The 19,361-nt window shown below is 35.9% G+C and overlaps 1 protein-coding gene across 5 annotated transcripts; it reads left to right on the top strand.

Annotated features, from left to right (window-relative positions):
* Positions 1–359: 359 nt before the first annotated feature.
* XKR9 (XK related 9) lies at positions 360–15,990 on the top strand. Of its 5 annotated transcripts, none has more exons than XM_035319769.1 (4): positions 360–410; positions 3,041–3,432; positions 12,234–12,457; positions 13,615–15,988. In XM_035319769.1, exons 2-4 carry the CDS (start codon positions 3,158–3,160, stop codon positions 14,250–14,252), a joined length of 1,137 nt encoding a protein of 378 aa, XP_035175660.1. In that variant the 5' UTR covers positions 360–410; positions 3,041–3,157; the 3' UTR covers positions 14,253–15,988. The 5 variants fall into 5 exon arrangements, with proteins under 5 accessions (XP_035175660.1, XP_035175659.1, XP_035175658.1 ...); XM_035319768.1 differs by having other exon boundaries at positions 365–410; positions 2,850–3,432; positions 13,615–15,987; XM_035319767.1 differs by lacking the exon at positions 360–410 and adding an exon at positions 2,576–2,705 and having other exon boundaries at positions 2,850–3,432; positions 13,615–15,987.
* The last annotated feature ends 3,371 nt before the right edge of the window (positions 15,991–19,361 follow it).

Raw genomic sequence — 19,361 nt, forward strand, 5'->3', positions numbered from 1 at the left:
TTTTGCTCAAGAGGTGTAACAAAATAATTTTTAAGTTTGAAAATGTGTGTGCGCACGCACACACACAGTGGAGGACGTTGGTACTTTTTCCTTCTAAGGAATAAAATGTGAAATAAATTTATTGAAGAAAACTTTATAATACATCAAACATAGACAAGGACTTCCAAACCTACCTTTTAGAATAGAATTTTTATAATACATTTAAAAGAATAACAGTTCTTGACAGGTAGCAAATCATTAACTGTGTCACATGCTTTGCATATCGTTTCAGTTTCTGTTTGTGTTATATCAGTAGCCCTTAAACTTTTCTTGGATTGTGAGTCTTATGAAAGGGTGGGTGGAAAACCTGTGAATATAGAAATCTACAGTTTTTAAAGTAAAAAATCTATTTATCCAGGGCAAGTGTTAAGGTAAGTCTGCATTTTTTAATTGTATTTGAAAAGCATCAAGAGAATGGAAAGTCTAGTTAATAACCTTTTGTTGATTCTGTTTTACCACAGACTGATTCTGTAAAATTATTTTAGTTTATAGAGCATGCTTATATTTATGTTGGCTTACAGATACTATACCTTTCTCACTCCTGTCATGTTAGATATCGTATGTACTATAAGACCAGGGACCAGATAACTGTGAATGATACAATGATACAAGGCATTCTCGCCAGTAGCACTTAATTGTACCCCACCTGGTGCATGAGACCATGCTGCTCTTTGAACTGATGTAATGGACAAAAGGTAGGGGATATTAGGGGCTGAGATCTTTAACACAGATTTCATATGCACCCACGAACAGGCATTTGTGTTTGGTCTTGGAATTAAGACATTGGACTGCACTTTGGGGGATACAGATTTGCGAGTTAGTCTCAGCTTACCTGACGGCTCTCTGTATCACTAGACACGACTGGAGACAGACGGCATGGCAGCTGCTTGGACGGGTTGTGTGTCAGAGGTAGAAATCACCTGGCTCCCAGCTACTCTCCATGCAGTTGTTTCAGCATCTGGATGGAGCCAGTAAAACTTCCATTCTCATTAGGGGTAATAAGGCAATAAGATAACTCCTGTTTGTGAAGTGTTCAGTCACAGAAGGATAGGAGGTTGTAAAGACAGAGAAATCCAGTTACCCTAGTTATTCATTCCAGGTACAAAACTGGAGGCTATTCTCTGTCACTCAAATGTCCAGTACAGTATTACTTACTAAATATGAACCTTATAGTGTTTGGATCCAGTCATTGACTTATCTTTTACTGTCGTGTTTTCTACAACAGTCAAATAGTGAACTGATTTTTTATTTTTTTATTTTATTTTTTATTTTTATTTTTTTGAATCTGTTCTTAAAACCATGCATAATGTACTTATCACAAAACGGTGGTACATCAAGTTGTAGAATGACATGTTCATATGCAGAGTAAATAGTTTTCTTTGGAATTTTCTTGAAAGAACACTGCTAATCAACTGGCTGATTCATACACAAGTTTGCAGATTAAGAAACGTTCATAAAGACAAAGTTCAGTTTATGCTGAAGTTCACTGAAGTTCACTTCCCAGAATCTGACTGTAAGTTGGATATAAATTGCATTAGTGATTTGAAAAAGACTAGTGCTCTTTTTGTTTTGTTTTATTTTTTGAGAGGATAGGAAAGGACAATGAAAGGATTCCAGCTGTGATATCACCTGACCTGACTGACGTCTTCTGGGCCAGGATATGAGAACTAAGTAGGAAATATAATGTTTAGAGACCTAGCACCTATTTAGGCTGTTATGTCCTTACTGTCTTTAGGAAATTAAGAGCTTAGGTTCCTTTTTTGGATTTGTACCTGGGTCAGAGTGTAGACAAGCCCAGTCAACAGAAGCTCAGAATAGTCATTACATTTCCAAAGGTTCATGTGATATTAACTGATTGTGCCATTTCGTTCTTCAGGGGCAGAGTGCCTGAACTAACAAAACGCCACGAGACCTGCCTCTGCCCGCCCTGCCCTGTCTGCCTTGGTGCAGCTATTCTCAAATGGTGCTTTTACATTTTATTCTTTGGGATTGCTGCCAGCAGAATTTTTCCTAGGAAATGCAAACAAAACAGTGGATGCTCTGGCTCTAATGTTCACAGCTTAGCAAAGGTGGAACTAAATGAGACAAAGATGTACTTCATTGTAGCACCTGCCAAATAGTACAGGTCTGAAAAGGACCCTTACAATGTTAGGCAATCTAAACATAGTTTTGGACTGTGAACAAATTCCATCTGTAGCAGCTAGTGTGATTAGGTTATCTGTGTGTAGTTACTACTCACACAGCCTGGGAGGTGTTTATCAAAGAGGTGTAGACTGGAGAAGGCCTGAGTCCTTTCGAGTCTCTTTAGCAGGAGAACTGCAGTCCTATTCAGCACTGCATTGCTGCACTGGGACAAACAAACTTGGAAAGGAAAACCACGAGGTGTATGCATACAAGCCCAGTCACCCAGCTGGAGGTGACCTAATGACGCATACTCTGATATAGTGGTGTGTACCCAAGACAGGAGTTCCCTCAGCTTTTTGTGCACAGTGAGGGAGTCACTCAGAAGTCAAAGTTCGCAGAAGTAGTCAATCTTTTTTTCCATAAAGGTAGTAGAGGTAAGCTTGTTTCTAAGTATTTTGCTACTGTTAAGAATTGCCTCAGTGGCTGCTTGAGAAGAAGGATCGCCATGGTTGGAAGAGTGACCGCCCTCAGGGGGTTCAGAGGTACAGCTTCTCTTGCACTCATTCTTCACAGATGTCTCAGACATTCTGCGTTTTGTACTTGCTTGTTTAAATGGCCATGCAAATTGCTGTATGATAATTTAAAAATATATTATTGTTACTGATGATCTTCCTTTATCTTCCTAGGTTTAGGAACCCATAATGGAGAATGACCGTACCAGTTAAAAAGACAATTTAGATTTATGTTTTCCAGAATAGACATGCATCAATGAAGTTAGTTTAATATTTAATTCAAGAACACAGAAAAATGGAAATCCTTTTGTTTTTACTCATCTTGCCATGATAAAAATATGCAACCAACTTTTCTTTGCATAAAGGACAATGATCAAGTGTTATCACCAGGAAGAAGACTCTGCTGTAAGAAAGCTTTTAGATTTAATCTGATTTTCTTCACATGAAATGAGGACAGAATGACAACAGCAACAATCTAACACATGATGAAATATACCAAGGAGAATTTTATTTTTTTAGTTGGTGGAATTATAATTTATGTAGTTGATATTGGAGTGGATCTCTGGGTAGCCAGTAAATATTTCTATCAGGGACAATATACTTGGGCTATATTGATAATCTGTTTTAGATGTCTGTCATCACTAATAACTCAGATATTCAGTTATCAGTGGTTTAAAAATGACTGTGAAGGTACTGATCCTGAGAGACTCAAGTGGATTTTTCTGGTTCATTTCTTTCACTGTGGAATTTTTATAAGGTAAGCAGTTTATTTTATTTTATTATTATTATTTTAATTTTAAACGAGAAATCATACTGCTTTTAGCCAGTTTATTAAGAAATTCCAGTGCCAGGTTATTATGTTAATATGGCTTCAGGGACACTGCTGGTATTAACAATAACTACCAAATGAATTTTGTCTACTTATGCCAGTGGTAAATTATGCTAGGTTTTGATGGAAATGTAGATTTTTTTTTTCTTTTTCATTTTACCTATTAATAAGGTGTTATTAATAATTATATTTGATTCATCAGCCTGTTGATGTATAATATTTTAATAAGATTGCTTTACAGAGGAATACTGTTGTACCTGATAAAGAAATGTAGGTTTATAAAGGGATGTTAGGAAGATAATTCGTGCGGTTACATTAGCTGAAGCAAGTTACATAGCTGAAGTAAGAGGTAATTTGTGAATCCAAAAGTCTAACAAAACTTAGAAAAACCACCAGAATTTGGGAAAGAAATGAATAGTTCAATACTAAGTGAGAACACTTACTGCAGGGAATGAGTTAATGGTGACAAGTCACCTTTGTTTCCTGACAGATATATGTCCAGCGGTAGTTTAAGATACCATATGTTTAACATTCTCTCTTTAGCTTCTGTGGTGGTGTTACTGTAAAATTATCGAGATCATTTGTGCTAAGATTTTACTTTTATTGTAAAACTGATTTGAAAGATTTTGATGAAAAGTCCTGAGGACTTGAATTTTCATTATTTTTTTGTAAGTAATGTTCAATATACCTGAGCAGATACAGACTCCTCAGAGACATTTAATAAAATGCTTATTTAAAATGCCTCTTTAAGTTCCTATATTTATGCCAATGTAAAAATTCCTCTAGTATACATGTTTCATTCATCTTATATTATCATGAATTAAGGAAAATGATGAAGTTTTTACATACAACAATTACTTCTGAATATATATATATATTTCCTTTTGTCCAGCATCTTTGTTTTTCTGCCTCTCCTCTTACAATCCTAAAGCCTTAGACTTCAAAGAGGAGTATTTACTTCCAGATTTAATCTTTCTGATGTCAGGCAGTAGAAAAACTTAAAATACAATATTTTGAAGGAAAAAAAAAAACCCTGTTCAGTTTCACCAATGGTTTTGTAGGTTTTGTATTCAAATCCATTAACATGGGTTGGTTCAAGTGAGATGTACAAAGTCACAGCCACAGGGACACTACTAGATTCTGCCTTTTAGAGGGGATATCTCTGGGCCCACTGTGGCCCATTCCTTTTTGTCCATCTCCAAGGCTATCTTCAAGTATGGCTGGGAGTGCCACTCTTATGTTGCTGCTTACAAACCTGCCCCTCTGAGATTTTTTCTTCCAAAGGAAATTAAAGCCCTGACCTCAGTTTCTGATAACTGATGATAAACGTTAAGCCAGAAACTACAGTGTCATATGTTAAGCCTCCCTTCTTCCCCTTTCACTACCATGACATCATTCTCTGTAATCTGTATCAGACTGTAATTCTGGCTTGGTGTTACACACCTAGGTTTCCCCTAAAATTTCCTACTGATTTGTTCCTATCTTTAAGACCTCTTCTTCAAACTCAAAATTTCAGGATTCAGATCCAAATTCTGATCACCTGCAACTCTTGGTGATGTAATATTGACTAAAAAGTTGTATCAATTCAAAATACTGCCTCTACACACACATTTTTAATAGATTAATTTAATTCTTAGACTTTCCAATGAACACATCTTACCATGAATTTCTATAATTTCCAAAATGTCCTTCCCACAATTAACCCCATCTTCTCCTAGTGGTTTGTTATCTAGTAAACATAATTTTACCCTTTGCAGTGGCAGTGTGGCCATCTTGGTCACCTGTTCTCCATTGCACAAATGATGTTTTCTCCTGTGGTGCTCCTTACAGCAGGAAAAAAATTCCAAGTTGATATATATAAATTACAAAACTCTTTGAGGCACTCCTCAAAATTCAGCAGTGTGATAATGCATACATTAAAGTATAAGCTGATAACAGCAAGCTGACACCTGTGCTTGTACCTGGTCATCAGCTGTTATATATTTCAATAGGAAGTATATAACATTTGTTTTCTTAGGTGTATTCACGTGTACTTCCTTCCTGCCCTCCTTCTTAGTCATCCAGGAGAGTTAGACAATGAGTCTCCCAGGTTTATTTCTATAGTCAATACAGTCAAAACAGATATTGTCAGAAGTCAGGTCAGAATTATTAAGGTGAACTTCCCCAGGTTGTCATTTTGGGGCAGGAACTCATCTTCCCCAACCACCAAAGAGGGAAAAAGAGACCTAACCAGTAAATACTGACTCAACCAGAGAACTTAGAATGCGTGAAATTGGAAGATGTGAATACACCTTACCAAATTCTCTCTCCTTCCAAACTTCCTTTGTCCCTCCCTCCCTTCTTCCCTCCCTTTCTTCAGGTTTTGTAATCACACTGTCAGTGCTTAGTAATAAATATTGAAATCACATGTGCATACATATGTGAACATAATACATATACCCATAAAATATTAAAAAATAGGAAATTATATAAATAAAAAGAAAAAAATGTTCCGTATATAATAGTTATGTTTTATATGAAATGTTATTCTCTGAAAGGAGCATTTAAAGACAAAATTAAAGTGTTAAAGTATATATTAGCCATACTGACTAAATTTATTTTCATCCTGACCCTTTTAGATGGGTCCCACAGATGTCAATAGAGTTAAGAAGAGGCTGCAGCATATCAGCTGACATTAAGAAGGTAACACAGTCAGTGAATGTGGAAAAAAGGAACATTTCTATGTGATCCCATATGAATCCACTGACTAGTACCAGTTTGCAACATTAGTCAAGAACACTTGAGAAAAGACTACATTTTAGCAATTAATAAACTTCTCTGTCAGAATAGCAGACCATAGAGGCAGCTAACATTGTGATAGTGAAAGTTGCTATTGTGCTTCTTGATGCTTAAAGGAAGGATCAAGATGCCCTACTTCTTTAAAAAGAAGCAGATGAAAAAGATTTTCTTGCATATTTTTAAAGATGAATTCTAAATATATGAGACATCAGAGCAAATGCAAGTGCTCCGTTAAACATAGTATTATTCCATGACATTAAAAAAAAAAAAGTGATGAGACAAATGTAGTCGAGATAGATGATGTCCAGTTATATATGTACAGCTTTAGCATGTGGTAAACCACACCCAAACTGAGTGGATCAAAAACGAAGACTGAAGCTGGTAATGTGCCTCCAGCAATTTTGTGTACAACAAGAAGATCTGCAAGACAAAGTAATTAGGAAGGTATTTAAGATATTAAGTCAGTGAGGTACAGAGTTAATTAAAGTGGAAGGTTTGTAATGCTACTTTAAGTGAGTTAGAAGTCATAGAGTAATACGAACTTGCTCATGTTTTCTTAACAAAACTTTTCTGCCCTAAGGTATTGACATAGTCACATCAGTTTCCTGGACTTAATCCAAGCCTTTTGATACTTGGAAGATTAAGTTTAATGTGCAGCAGAGAAGAAATTTCCTTTGATTAAGGATTTATATAATTCTGTGAACTGTGACTGCCTGACCAGAATTCAGAAGTGACAATTGTTGCTGCCAGGTCTCTCTCACTCTCTCCTTCCATGGAACTATGACTTTCCAGCTGGCATCCAAATCCTCATCAGCGCAGTTTGATGAGATGGGATGTGTAGCGTAGTACAGGGACTGCAATGGAAATTTTAAGAGGAAGCAGGTGACATGGAAGCACTGTCAAGACAGCTTGCCCGTGATGTTTGAAGCCATGAAATAACAAAAACAATTAGCTGTCACATTTGTGAACTTCCAGTCACATTTAGAGAGCCTAAGATTTCCTAATGTTACAGGAGAATACAAGGAAACTTCATCCCTTAAAAAATGATAAGGAAACTGTAGGAGCAGCTCAAGAACAGAGACACCTGATCTGTGCTTAAATGAGTGTTTATAACAAGGAGTCCTAACATCTGTTCTCCACAAAGCAACACTACAAAGACAGAAATCTCTCTCTCTCTCTTTTTTTTTTTCCTATCAAAGTGAATATGATATTCAGAAACACTGATAATTCTTTACTGTTCGCATATTACAATTACAGTGGTAAAGAAATCATCATTCTTCATTCTTTTAGCTTCCAAGTTGTTTGTATATTTAATAAATGAAAAAAGTCTATAATGAGTTTAGAGAGGGAAAAAGTAAATGATAACCCTGTATTTGTATGTATTCTTGACAAACAAACATGCCCATCTCACCCTGAGTTGAAGATGTACCTCTATCTAAAGTACGTTATCAATCAAATATTTTAGATTAATACATTTTTCATTCCAGTTGAAATAGTTTTAACAACTTTTTTTTTTTTTTTAACAAAAAATATTGGAACAAAATGCTACTATGGCAGTAGATATATTAATGTAGGAATAAAGGGATGGGTTCAGAGCAGGGGCAGTGTTTAGGTGAGCTGTGTTCATGAAAAATAGAGAACATTGGAGCCTGACCAGACCCTTAGTACAAAATGAACTCTACCTGTGGCTTTGAATGCACTAGTCCAATGCTAAGCCTAAAAGTTGACTATAGGCCCTTCCTAAAATATTGCGTACCAAATGGGCAGTTGGGAATGGGAGTATAAGCTCAAAATATCCTTAAAATGAAAGATCTGTCACAATGAAATATAGTGAGTGACAAAGACATGTGGAGCTCAGGGAACACCATCTTGCTTAATACATGGTTAAAAAGCTATGGAAATATTTGGACTTTTATAGAAAAAATAATGTATTTTATACAATATTCAAAGTCAGAAGCGGGTTGACTAAACCAGCTACTGCTAGTGAAAAATACTATAGCATACCTCCTTATAACAATAGAAAACTAAGATACCATGGTAGGCTTAGAAGGAATATGCTTCTGAAAACTGACAGGTGATCTCAAGTGTGCATCCAACTGAAATATTCCTTTTACAATGTGTCTACTCTTTGCTTTGCATATCATCTGCTGTCTCAGCTGTGAGCTCAGCAGCTTAAAATTTATGCAGCTGGTTTTCACTTCTTACTGCTTGGCCAAACACAGGCTCTGGTGAATGAGTCCATGGACAACTAACATATTGGTCTACCCAATTGTTTTTTCTTGAAAACATTATAAACTCTCCAGATGTTTACATCTCCAATGCAAGAACCAGATGTTTTGGTATCCTAATTGTTTTATAAACTGAAAAAGCTATAGATGTCTTGCCAAACAGTTTAGTTCTTTGCTTATGGGAGATTACTCAGAAAACAGTAAAATAAATACACAAAAGCATAAAACTAGAAAACAGTTTCCTTTGGGAGTAAATAATGGATCCAGAGCCAGCTCACGGAATCAATGTGCAGCCTGAGCGTCAGGGCTGCAATCTGTAGAGTCTCTGTCAGGAGAAGGACAAAAGATCTTCCTCTAAGGCTCCTCAGTAGTGGCATAGCTGCCCCACACCTTCTGCTGATGCTTCCAGGTTGCAAGCCTGGAAATTTTCGCTTTTACATATAACATGCTTAATATTCCAGGAGATAAATCATGACTCCTCTAGTATGCACTTAACTCAGGACATGCAAATCCTGACTCTTTCACTTTTAGCAACAGAAGTGCCCCTGTCACTGTGTCCCTTGGGGTCAAGGGATTTGGTCTTTAAAGATGGTGAAGGTGTTAAACTTCTAACATCTGGAGGAACCAGGAATCTGTCTGAGCTCCTCCAGTAAGCTGAGGTACTGAGTACTCAATACTGAGATACTGAGCTGAGCTTACTGTCTGAGCAGTAAGCAAAAGGGACGGTGCTTCAGTGCCAAATTGGAATGAGATCTGGGTGTCAAATGATCTCCTGCACACTGTTTTCTATATAAAGGAATTGCAACTGCACAGGTTTCATGGGATTCATAGTGTATATGTTCCTGTGAACAACCAGGGAATTGGGATCTACAGCACTTTAGCATGAATCTTGAAGTCATTTAGGATGCAGCCTCAAGGAATAGAAGTAGGGAGCATAGGGCCTTGTCTTCCTCAGCCTGCATGTTTGCAGACTTGCACAAATGTGTGAGATAACCTAGTGATGGTCTGTGATATTCTTCTTGATTTCTCCTAGAAACAAATCCTAATGAACGATGAAGTCTTCATAATGTAGATGACTAAATTCTTCTGTAGAGAGGGAAGACATTTAGCAATGTTTATGATGTTAGAAAAGTTGGCTGAATAACAGTCAATATTCTCGAGGAAGGATGACTTCTGTTGTTGGATGTAGCCCAAATGGGTTAATTGGGGAAGAACATTAGAAACTCAAGTGATCTGGGAAATGCAAAAGCAGAAATAAGGTTGAAAGTGATGTCTGAAGGCTGTTAGGCTCAAAATTCTATTTATAGGCAAATACATTACTTGTAAAGCCAAGAAATTATTATATAATTAAAATCTCACTAGTTTATTCTAGGATTAATTATTAGTCTGGATCCATTTATTATTAGATAAGAAAAAATGCTTCTATGCATAAAAAGTTTCAGTAGTAGTAATCCATTTAGAATTGTTATACACATTTCTTTCTTCCTATTCCCTTTCCTGTTTTTTGCTCACCTGTCCTCTGCTCCTTATAGATCCTGAGTTCAGCAGTTTCATTCTGGTATAAGGGGGTATTACAGTTATCAGTTTCTGGAGTCTTGATGGAAGGAATATTAAGTTCATGTTGATGGCTTCTTCTTCACACTAGGATTCTCTTTGGGACTTTTTTGTATATTTGCATTTGGACTTTGCTTTCTCTTAATTTATCTGCAGTTTATTATACATCAAAATTTAGTATCTATGGGTCCTTTTACTCATATTAGATGCTGTTTCTTTGCTGTCTTTTTTATCCCTAAAACCACTTTCATCTGTCTCTAGGTCAGCACTTCAGAATGTGAGCTTTAATGTGTAGTTTACAGCCTTGTTGTCTCCAATGCCAAGCCGTGCTATGCATTACTTTTCTGTACATCTCAGGGCCTCTGCTATCAAACCAGGACTATATTTATCTATACTACTCTATTCTCTATACTCTGACATGTCTATTGGTGGTAGGGTTTGGACTAGATGATCTTGGAGGTCTTTTCCAACCTTTATGATTCTATGATTCTGTCATCATGTTAGTAATATATATATCATTCAAGATAGAATATCTGTTTGTAACTGTAACTCATATAAGAGTAAGTATGACTGGACCACACAAAAACAAACAAAAGAGCCAACTGGTCAATTAGATTTATTATTATTATTATTATATTTTTTTTTTTCTGTGAAAAATACAAGATAAACCAAGATTGGTGTAGCTAAAACAAGTAAAACAAAGTTGCAGGCAAGTCAAGAAAGTGTCAAACAGAACAAGACTGACAAGCATGAGTCTCAAAGGCTTGAAAAGCCAGTACAAAGCTTATATCCTATTACTAGCAATGTCAGTGACTATTACAGTGCTGCGGTTCAAGGTCTAGTCTACAACCTTCACAGCCAGTGCTACTAACCACTTGAAATGAGGTAACTGGCAGAAGAGAGCTTGCATTGCTTTGCTTCAGGATGAGAACAGTTCAGCTGGCAAGAGTTCATTAGCAGTGAGAATCTGTTCCCTGGAGTTGCCCCAGCTTCATCTACTATAGACAGAGCATTACATACTGCTCCTGGTTTCCCAAACACTAGTACAATGAACCACATCATTCACCACAGCTGAGTGTGTGTGTGGGTCCATGAGGGACAGTAGAAATACCATAATTTGCAGCAGCTGTAGTTCCGGTTCTACATCAGTCTGTGGACACTGTCCTGTTTTCCTAAACTCGGCTTGTAAAAATTAACATGAACAAGAGCTGGGTCCTCTCTTAGCTACCAAAATGTTTTTTGATTAAAACTTATTTGTTCTCTCCCTTGTGAGGTGCTATGTCCACTGTCATGCCTGAAGCAAAGGCCTTGAAAATGGGAATAAAAGCTAGGAATTATTTATCTCTAAGCATGGCAATACAGACATCCTGACCAGAAAAAAGTTATATATTACTAGATATAATGCATGCCAGCCAACTCGCTAACTAATTCTATGTATCTTCACATTTTCTGATCTTTTAGAGGAAATTTTAATTTAGTCTTAACTGAAAATAAACCATAACTGTTCTAAAAGTCTTTCAGGTGCACTCATTTGCTAAGGCAAATGGCTTGTTCTTGTAAAATTACTCAGATAATAGAATCTGTAGTCCCAGGAGATCTGTGTCTTGAAAGTAATTTTCTGAAATTAAAGTCTTCCTGAGTATTTGGAAAAGAACATTTGAGTGATAATATATATATATATATTTTCAAAAATCCTGTTGTATGTTTGCAGTTCATCCATTGTTATCCTTGGGGGTTATAGTCTTATATTATATGGAGTTGGATATTCACAGCTGGATATTCACTAATTCCCTTAAAAGGATAGAGAAAAGGGAAATGAGTATCTCATAGAGACTGAGAAGGGATGCTGAGGGAATTTTCAGAAATGTCTTACCTTTTAAGAAACAAAAAATGAACAAAATAACATTTGTAATCTTTATTCAGGCAAGTCTCATTCTCTTCTAGTAGTTTTTCCATTATATTAGTATCAGTGGGCATAAACAATTATCTGATATCACTGATACCAGACAGATATCAGTCTGTATTTTATCTTAGCAGAAGGTGCTGGACTATATTCAAAGAAAAAATGTGAATGAAGAACGAAATGGAAAAAGTCTTTGTTAGCCTATATAATTTTATAGAGTCGTGCTTTCAAAAAACACTGTCTAATCAAGTCTCTCTTTTTAATAGGTATTGGTTTGCTTTGAAGTATGGCTGCCAAGCTGCATTTAAACAGAACAGCAGTGGAGATGTATCAGAAACAGGCCATCCCAACTTCATTCAAAAACAAGCCATTGATGTACTGACCGATATTAACATGCTCAGGATATTCAAGACTTTTCTGGAGACCACACCACAGCTTTTTGTCCAGATTTATGTACTCATGGAACACAACAACCATAATTTCTATCAATGTGAGTCTTTCTTTCACTATGATTTGAAAGTTGAATATTTTACCTAAAAAGATAACTCAAGTTATTGTATAAAATTTTAAATGTACCTTGGAAAACATACACTGCATTACATAATTGCTTTGCTACAATTGCTTAGTTATAATTTCTGTCTAGTAGATGATCCATTGTGCTAAATTCATGGAAAGAAGGTTTCACTGTACCAAGTCATTAATATAAACATGATACATCATTTGAGAATAAGCTGTTGAATATCATTAGTGTATATATTTCAGAACCATTAGTGTGCATTTGCCTATAGTTCTTTTAAAATGACTAACTGGACATCTAGAAATTGTTAATATATTTAGAGCAGCCCTGTGACTTGTCACTATCCTCATCCACTCTTTACAGGTAAGGGACAGAGTCATAAAAAAAAAAAAGGATACACCAGCAGTTCAGAATGCTGTACGAGGAAGAGACATTAAGGGACAGAGTCATAAAAAAAAAGGATACACCAGCAGTTCAGAATGCTGTATGAGGAGGAGATATTGGTTTAACTCTCAGAAGCAAGAGAGTAGCTATACTATTTTCAGCTCCGAACCTAGCAGCAGTATGGGCAAGACATTGAGCTGCTCAGGGCTGGATTTTATCTAACCAAATGGAGAGACCTACATCATTGTCCAGTGTTTTTTCATGGAGTTAAGAAGTACTTGGATACAATGGTTAGATTAACCTCATCTTAAGTATGACCATGTGAAGGGCCAAGTCTCAGTTATAGGTACCTATATTAAAAACATCCTAGCCTCAATATCAGTTTCTGAAACCTAAGTTTTTATGGTCTTTTTTTTTTTTTTTTTTTTTTTTTTGTTGTTGTTGTTGTTGTTGTTGCAATACCTTGGGAGTTTCTAAGTCACCCATGTTGTGCAGAAATGGCAAATATGACACAAAACTTTGGTAAAACCAGCAACAGCAAGAGATCCCAAATGGCAATAGGTGCCTAGATTTAGGCAACTAAACTGAGCCTTAAAATTAAGGTGACTTGTTCGGGAGCATGGAGGAAATATCATGTTGGTATAAGGAAAGTGCAAAGAAACATGAACTTGTTCAAAACTTCAGAAATTTTAATGTAAAATAAATATATTTCTTAGTTCTAACACTTACCCTTGTGTTTTGTTTAGATGCCGCCATTATTATGTGTTTCTGTGGTATCTCCTTTTCAACGGTTGATTATCAGATATCATTACGAAAATCTCTGCCTGATAAAGACAAATTTCGTGTACTTTCCAAGTTGGTGTATCTCTTCTATAAATTGCTTACCATCACTTCCTGGATACTCAGTATTTCACTGGTCACTCTACTAAATGCTAGAAGTTCTGTAATTCTGCTGATACTTCTTTGGAGCTGTGGCTTTGCCTGGACTTTGAAACAACACACAACATTTTGTAAGTCTAAGGAGATGGAATATCTGTACAGAACTGTTGTTGGAATCATCCTACTTTTTACCTTTTTTAACATAAAGGGAAGAAAAACAAAAGTTCCCATTTCTATTTATTATGCTACTCACACCCTTGTAACTGTAGGCATTTTGCTTGTATATTGGTTTTGGAAACCCTCTGTTGTCAAGGAAATACATTTTACAATTGTGGGCTTTTTAACTATTCTCAGTCTGGTGTTAGGTATTATTTTTCTTGTTGTTTATTACAAGCTTTTTCATCCCAGTGTTTATTGCAAACAACAGACACGTTTTGATGAAGTTGATGCAGAGGCAAGAGACAATGTGGAAGTTGGTAGATTTCAGAATTTCATAATGCAATAAAGAGTATAGATTTTTATGTAGACTTCAAAACAAATGCTGCACAGTCTTTGTTTTTTGTGTATTTTCACTAAGTAGCACTTAATGGACCAGATTTATTGGCTGTGAATAACCATTGTTTTTTTGTGATGCTGTACAAGTCCTTTATAACTTGAATATTTTTCTATGTGCTGGTCAATGTTATTTTTTTAAAATAGAAACAATTTATCCCTCCAACCCAATTCACTGTTTTAGTTTCAACCAATGTAAATAAAACATAGGAAAAGTTAAAGTGAATCAAATGAAAGCTGTCATAACTGGTGTATTCTGTTTGTGTTGCTTCTGTTAAAAACAAGGCTTATTATTCTTGCTGGAAAGAAAGAGGAGTTCATTTGAAATAATCAGGGGCAGCAAAACTGTCTGCTTTTTCCCATTACTGTAAAACCTGCAGTTTTTCTTTAGATGAGCATAGCTACAAAACTCATTAACTTTTCCTTAAATTTTCCCTAAAGAAGAATAGTTTTGATTTATGGTCCAATCACTGTCTTGCCACAAGGAAATTTGGGGAGATATTTTAAAGCACTTTATCTTCTAGGTGTTTTAATGACTCCTTTATTGCTTTTGTTCTGCTAGTCTTTCACACACCCTTTTGTGTTCAGGAGTGATGCCAGTTTATTGTTCTGGATTATAATAGCAGCCTGAATGATTTATTGATAGCAACAGGATTCTCAGATATAAAGGAAAAAACTTCCTTGAAGCTTTCTTCTTCTCCACGCTCTAGAATGTAATAATCTAAATGCTGGTTTCCACTGAAAGAAAAGGCTAGGCATGCAGTGGTACAGCTTCTTTTGTCTTTGTCACTAGAGAAAAGTGAAAAGGGAACCAACTGTTCTTTTTTGATACATTACACTTGCAGGAGGTGACAGTGAGTAGGGCTGAGAAGTGATGGAATAACCAGTTTGTGCATCAGATTTTTTTTTTTTTTAGCAGAAGGTAGAGTGAAACTAGACAACATTTTAGTCCAATTTTCAAATGCTAAATCAACAACAGTAAATGCTGTACAAGAAAATAAAATTCATAGCCACCATTTCATCAGAATCAAAACCTAAGGTGAAGTCTTTCAGAGCTGCTGGTTTTACAGCTGATTTACGAAAAGTGGGCCTCCTTTTTCTCCTTCTTTTCTCTTCCAATAATTCACATTTGCAGCTAGAATAGCCACAGGCAAAGGGAGGAAACGGGGCTTGAGAAAAGAGACTAGAGATAAGCACAGCTGATAAACTTTGCCAGGAACAAAATCTGTTAGCATTATTGATTGACAGCAAACATCCCTGACACTTTGGGGGAAGGGCTGATGGGTTGATAGGTTGCTGAAGAGCTGATTTCTGTGCCTTTTGTGTCAAGTCCATGGACTGCAGACCGCCTTTTGATTGTTACCTTTCTGCCTGAGCAGAGCTCAGTGAATTTTCTGAATGTACTTTTTTCCTGTCCCATTGTCAAACTGATCGCTTCCACAGTTCTCTTCACCAAACCAACCATTTACATCTCCTTGATCCCATTCGAGGAAATTAATTGCTAGGTGTATAGTTTGGACTTCATGGTCTGTCTTTCTGAGTATACATGTGAAAAAACAATATAGTGAGAAGAATTTACTTGTAAAATCCCTCATTTCCACTTAGGGGTGACTAGAATATCCTTCCAGAAGGTAGAGAAAAAAATCACAATCCATGAGAAAGAGATAAAAAAATAAAAACTTGAGCAATATATTTCCTCAAATGAGTACATAAAAGACCTTTTATTTCTTTTTACTCTGGAGAACATAAAAAATTTGCCTTGCAAAGGCTGCAAAAATAAGAAAGAGCACAAGGCTCCATCCTTCTTTATACATCATGATAGTCCCAAGTTCTTCTTTATCTACAGTATATTTATTACTGGTGTTGGTGATTTTGGCAGCAAAATGCATGATTTTAGACTGAATATACTCTTAGTTTTCTATGAGAAAATAGGATCCTAAATATTCACAACTAAAATCCCTTTATTGCTTCCTACACTTTCATTGTTTGTTCATCTGAAATCCTGAGAAGAGACTAGGGTAAGGCAGGGTTGAAAAGTAAGAATATTATCTCTATCTTGCAGATTTTTTAATTATTATTTTTTCTCTATTATTTGGAAGAAGACCTCAAACTTTGCACATTATCTTGGAAGCAGATCTCTGGAGAAATATGAGCTTCTGAGAAGCCTGAGCATCAGACTTTAAGCCCCAGGGCCTCCAGGTTGTCTGCCTGCCTGCCAGATGCCAGGAATTTGGTGCCTGAGTTGTACTGGAGGAAGGTTAGTTTCTGGTGAAACAAAACAAATTTGTCTTGGTGACTTTTTTTTTTTTTTTTTTCTTTTCCTCTCACTGAACTGACAAATTCCAACCAAAAGTATTTCGTTGTATCTCTGCCCAATTCTTAGCACTCATTTTCTTACATGAGAGAAAAACTGCATGTTGTGCTGCCTTCTCTTATTCTACTTTTGCTTCCTTCTTATGTCTTATCATTCCCTCTTCTCTGCTATGGATGAAGAAAGCCACATGGTAGTTGAGTTGGCAACAAAGGCATCTGTGTAGCTATTTATATTACATTAATACAAACACACACAAACCTAATTACTAAAGTTTCATTTCCCATTTTATGCCTGTAAATTCTAGTGGATATAAATTCAACCTTATTCTAAACCTTGGAATGGATCCTTTGGGAAGTCACACAGATTATTTGCATAAAGCTTAAATAGATCCTCAATACCCTGCCATGGATACTGTGATCCTCTCTGTTCTGCCATCATCAGAGAGCCTTCAAGAGAAGTGAATTCCTGTTAGCTTGTCCCCTTCTTAACTTTTAGATTTCTTTTTTTTTTTTTTTTTTTTTTTTCCTAATTCAAATATCCTCTCTTTCTTGTTCAAGATATTCTCTTGATTATAGTTATGAAAATGGCTTTTAATTCATTTGGTCATTCTAAACCACTGTAGCAGGGGGTGGAAAATGCAGGGAACCATATGAATTGATTATAGACACATTTTATACCATCAGAGGCCACTTCAGACAAAACAAACAAACCCCCACTTCACCTAGGTGTAAAGTTCAAACAATAGATTTTTATATGTCCTTTCTGTTCCCTGACTACTCTTAAACTTCAGCTGCCACTCAGTTCATGCATCGTGCCTGACCTTGTCATTTTAATCTAACTGCAAATTGAAAACAAATGTTTTTTTTTCTTTTTTTTTTTGTTTTGTTTTGTTATGTATGTCCATTACATCTTACAAGAAGTATTTTAATAAGTTAAATAAAAATAATAAACAGTTTCTTCCTGTTTTGACTACTGTCAGACCTGGGTAAGAGGGACAATATTCGACAGAATTGTTTTAATTATCCTACTAATATTCAATGTGCCATTTGATGGCATTGGTGAGCTCACCTGATGTAGCACAGATAGCACTGATTTATGAAGCCATAATTGGGTTTCCAATAAACATTTGTCAAAATAATGTATTCATTCAAACCAAAGCCTTCTTTATTTATTCATATAAAAGAGCACTTAACTTTCAACAAAGAATTGCCTGCCATCAAAAACACTCCATAAATGGAGGAAATTTATGAAGACACAGTACCAGAGGGTGATCAGTGGAAGACTAAAGTTCACTTTAACCCTTCAGAGTGCTGAGTCCCACCTCTTGCTTGTTACTCGGACTATGCATACTTCTTCCTACAAGTCTGAAGCCCAGACATTAACCTTTGTATATTTATTTATTAAATAAATATTTATTTAATAAACTCTATTATTTTATTATTTGTATATTTATATATTAAAGTATCAGTTCTTTTTTTACTATAGAGTTTTACATCTCAAAAACTTTTTTACATCTCAAAAACTGTTTCAAAGTTTAGATCTCTCATTTTTATTGTGTAGTGCAGAAGTATGCACACATTTCAAAGGTAGCTGGTTTTAGAGTTACCTATATTCTGCCCAAAATTTTTGCCACGTACATATTCTTCTAAAAAAGGATAAGGTTCAGGAGGTTAAACAACTTATCTTGTCTGAACCTGAGCCAATACATGTACTTGTCATTCATTCCAGCTGAAGAATTTTTCTGTTCTATCTCTCTGTGCTCTTCTGTATTTCCTAGAAATTTAGCTTTAATTGACGGATTTTTAACAGAAGAATAGTAAAGTAACAGGGCTGTACAAGTGAGATATGAGTGAAGTAAAGATAGCCCATTGGGATGCATCATAAGCAGAAAAAAAGAATAAAAATTTTGCCTCCAATTATCTAGCATACAACAAATAGGAGTCATGGTGAAGATCCCCACTGTGGGGTCTTGCATTCATTAGTTTAGTGAAATACCTTGGTGGGATAAGCAATGATGTTTTAAACTTACCTTAACCTGTTAACACCTATTGAAACTACAAGCTGCGCTGGCCTTCTGACGATTACATGTTGATTCTGGGTTGTATATATATATTTCTATTTTCAGTGCATACAGCTATAAATAGTAGAGCAGAATGAGAAAGGATAGTAAGGCACATTCTGAGGTGCTTTCATGCCTCGGAAACTCTCATTTAATTGATTTTGCTAATTTCAGTACAAGGTTTTGATCTTTATTGCTATTATTGTTACTATTACTGTCTCTTTGTCCAGAAGTCCAAGATGAAAAAACATGGAACACTGTATATCTATTGGAACACAAAACAAAAAGATGGCACTAAAGTCCTTTTGTAATTTGCCTGCTCAACACTTACAAGTGATCTTAAGTTTCTTTGATTAAGCTTTTTTTTTTTTTTTTTTTTTTTTTTTTTATGGGGGCCTAGAGACATCTTGGTAAAGATATGTTTACCAATCTGGGAGTAGGTCAACTGCTGAGAATCAAGGTATAAATGTCCCTGGACAATTCCTGGCTGCTGTGATAGAGAAAGTAAATGACAAAGCTACAGGTTTGAAGGTCACTTGCAGAGATGAATGCATGATGATGGAGAGGAAGACAGAAAAGAGAGACAGTTTGAGCTAGCGTTTTTCAAACTTTTTCCACATAACACTCTCCACACACTAGATCAAACTTAATGTCTGTTGTACTGTAGCAGCAGAAAGGGACCTCAGATG

The sequence above is a fragment of the Oxyura jamaicensis genome, chromosome 2 (genome assembly GCF_011077185.1).
Source record: "Oxyura jamaicensis isolate SHBP4307 breed ruddy duck chromosome 2, BPBGC_Ojam_1.0, whole genome shotgun sequence".
Lineage (NCBI taxonomy): Eukaryota > Metazoa > Chordata > Aves > Anseriformes > Anatidae > Oxyura > Oxyura jamaicensis.

Bases quoted from the DNA above. Each gene is read 5' to 3' on its own strand.
- XKR9 (XM_035319769.1), top strand. From the start codon at position 3,158: ATGATGAAATATACCAAGGAGAATTTTATTTTTTTAGTTGGTGGAATT. The intron at 3,433-12,233 runs GTAAGCAGTTTA...TCTTTTTAATAG, and splicing joins CACTGTGGAATTTTTATAAG to GTATTGGTTTGCTTTGAAGT. The intron at 12,458-13,614 runs GTGAGTCTTTCT...TGTTTTGTTTAG, and splicing joins CAACCATAATTTCTATCAAT to ATGCCGCCATTATTATGTGT.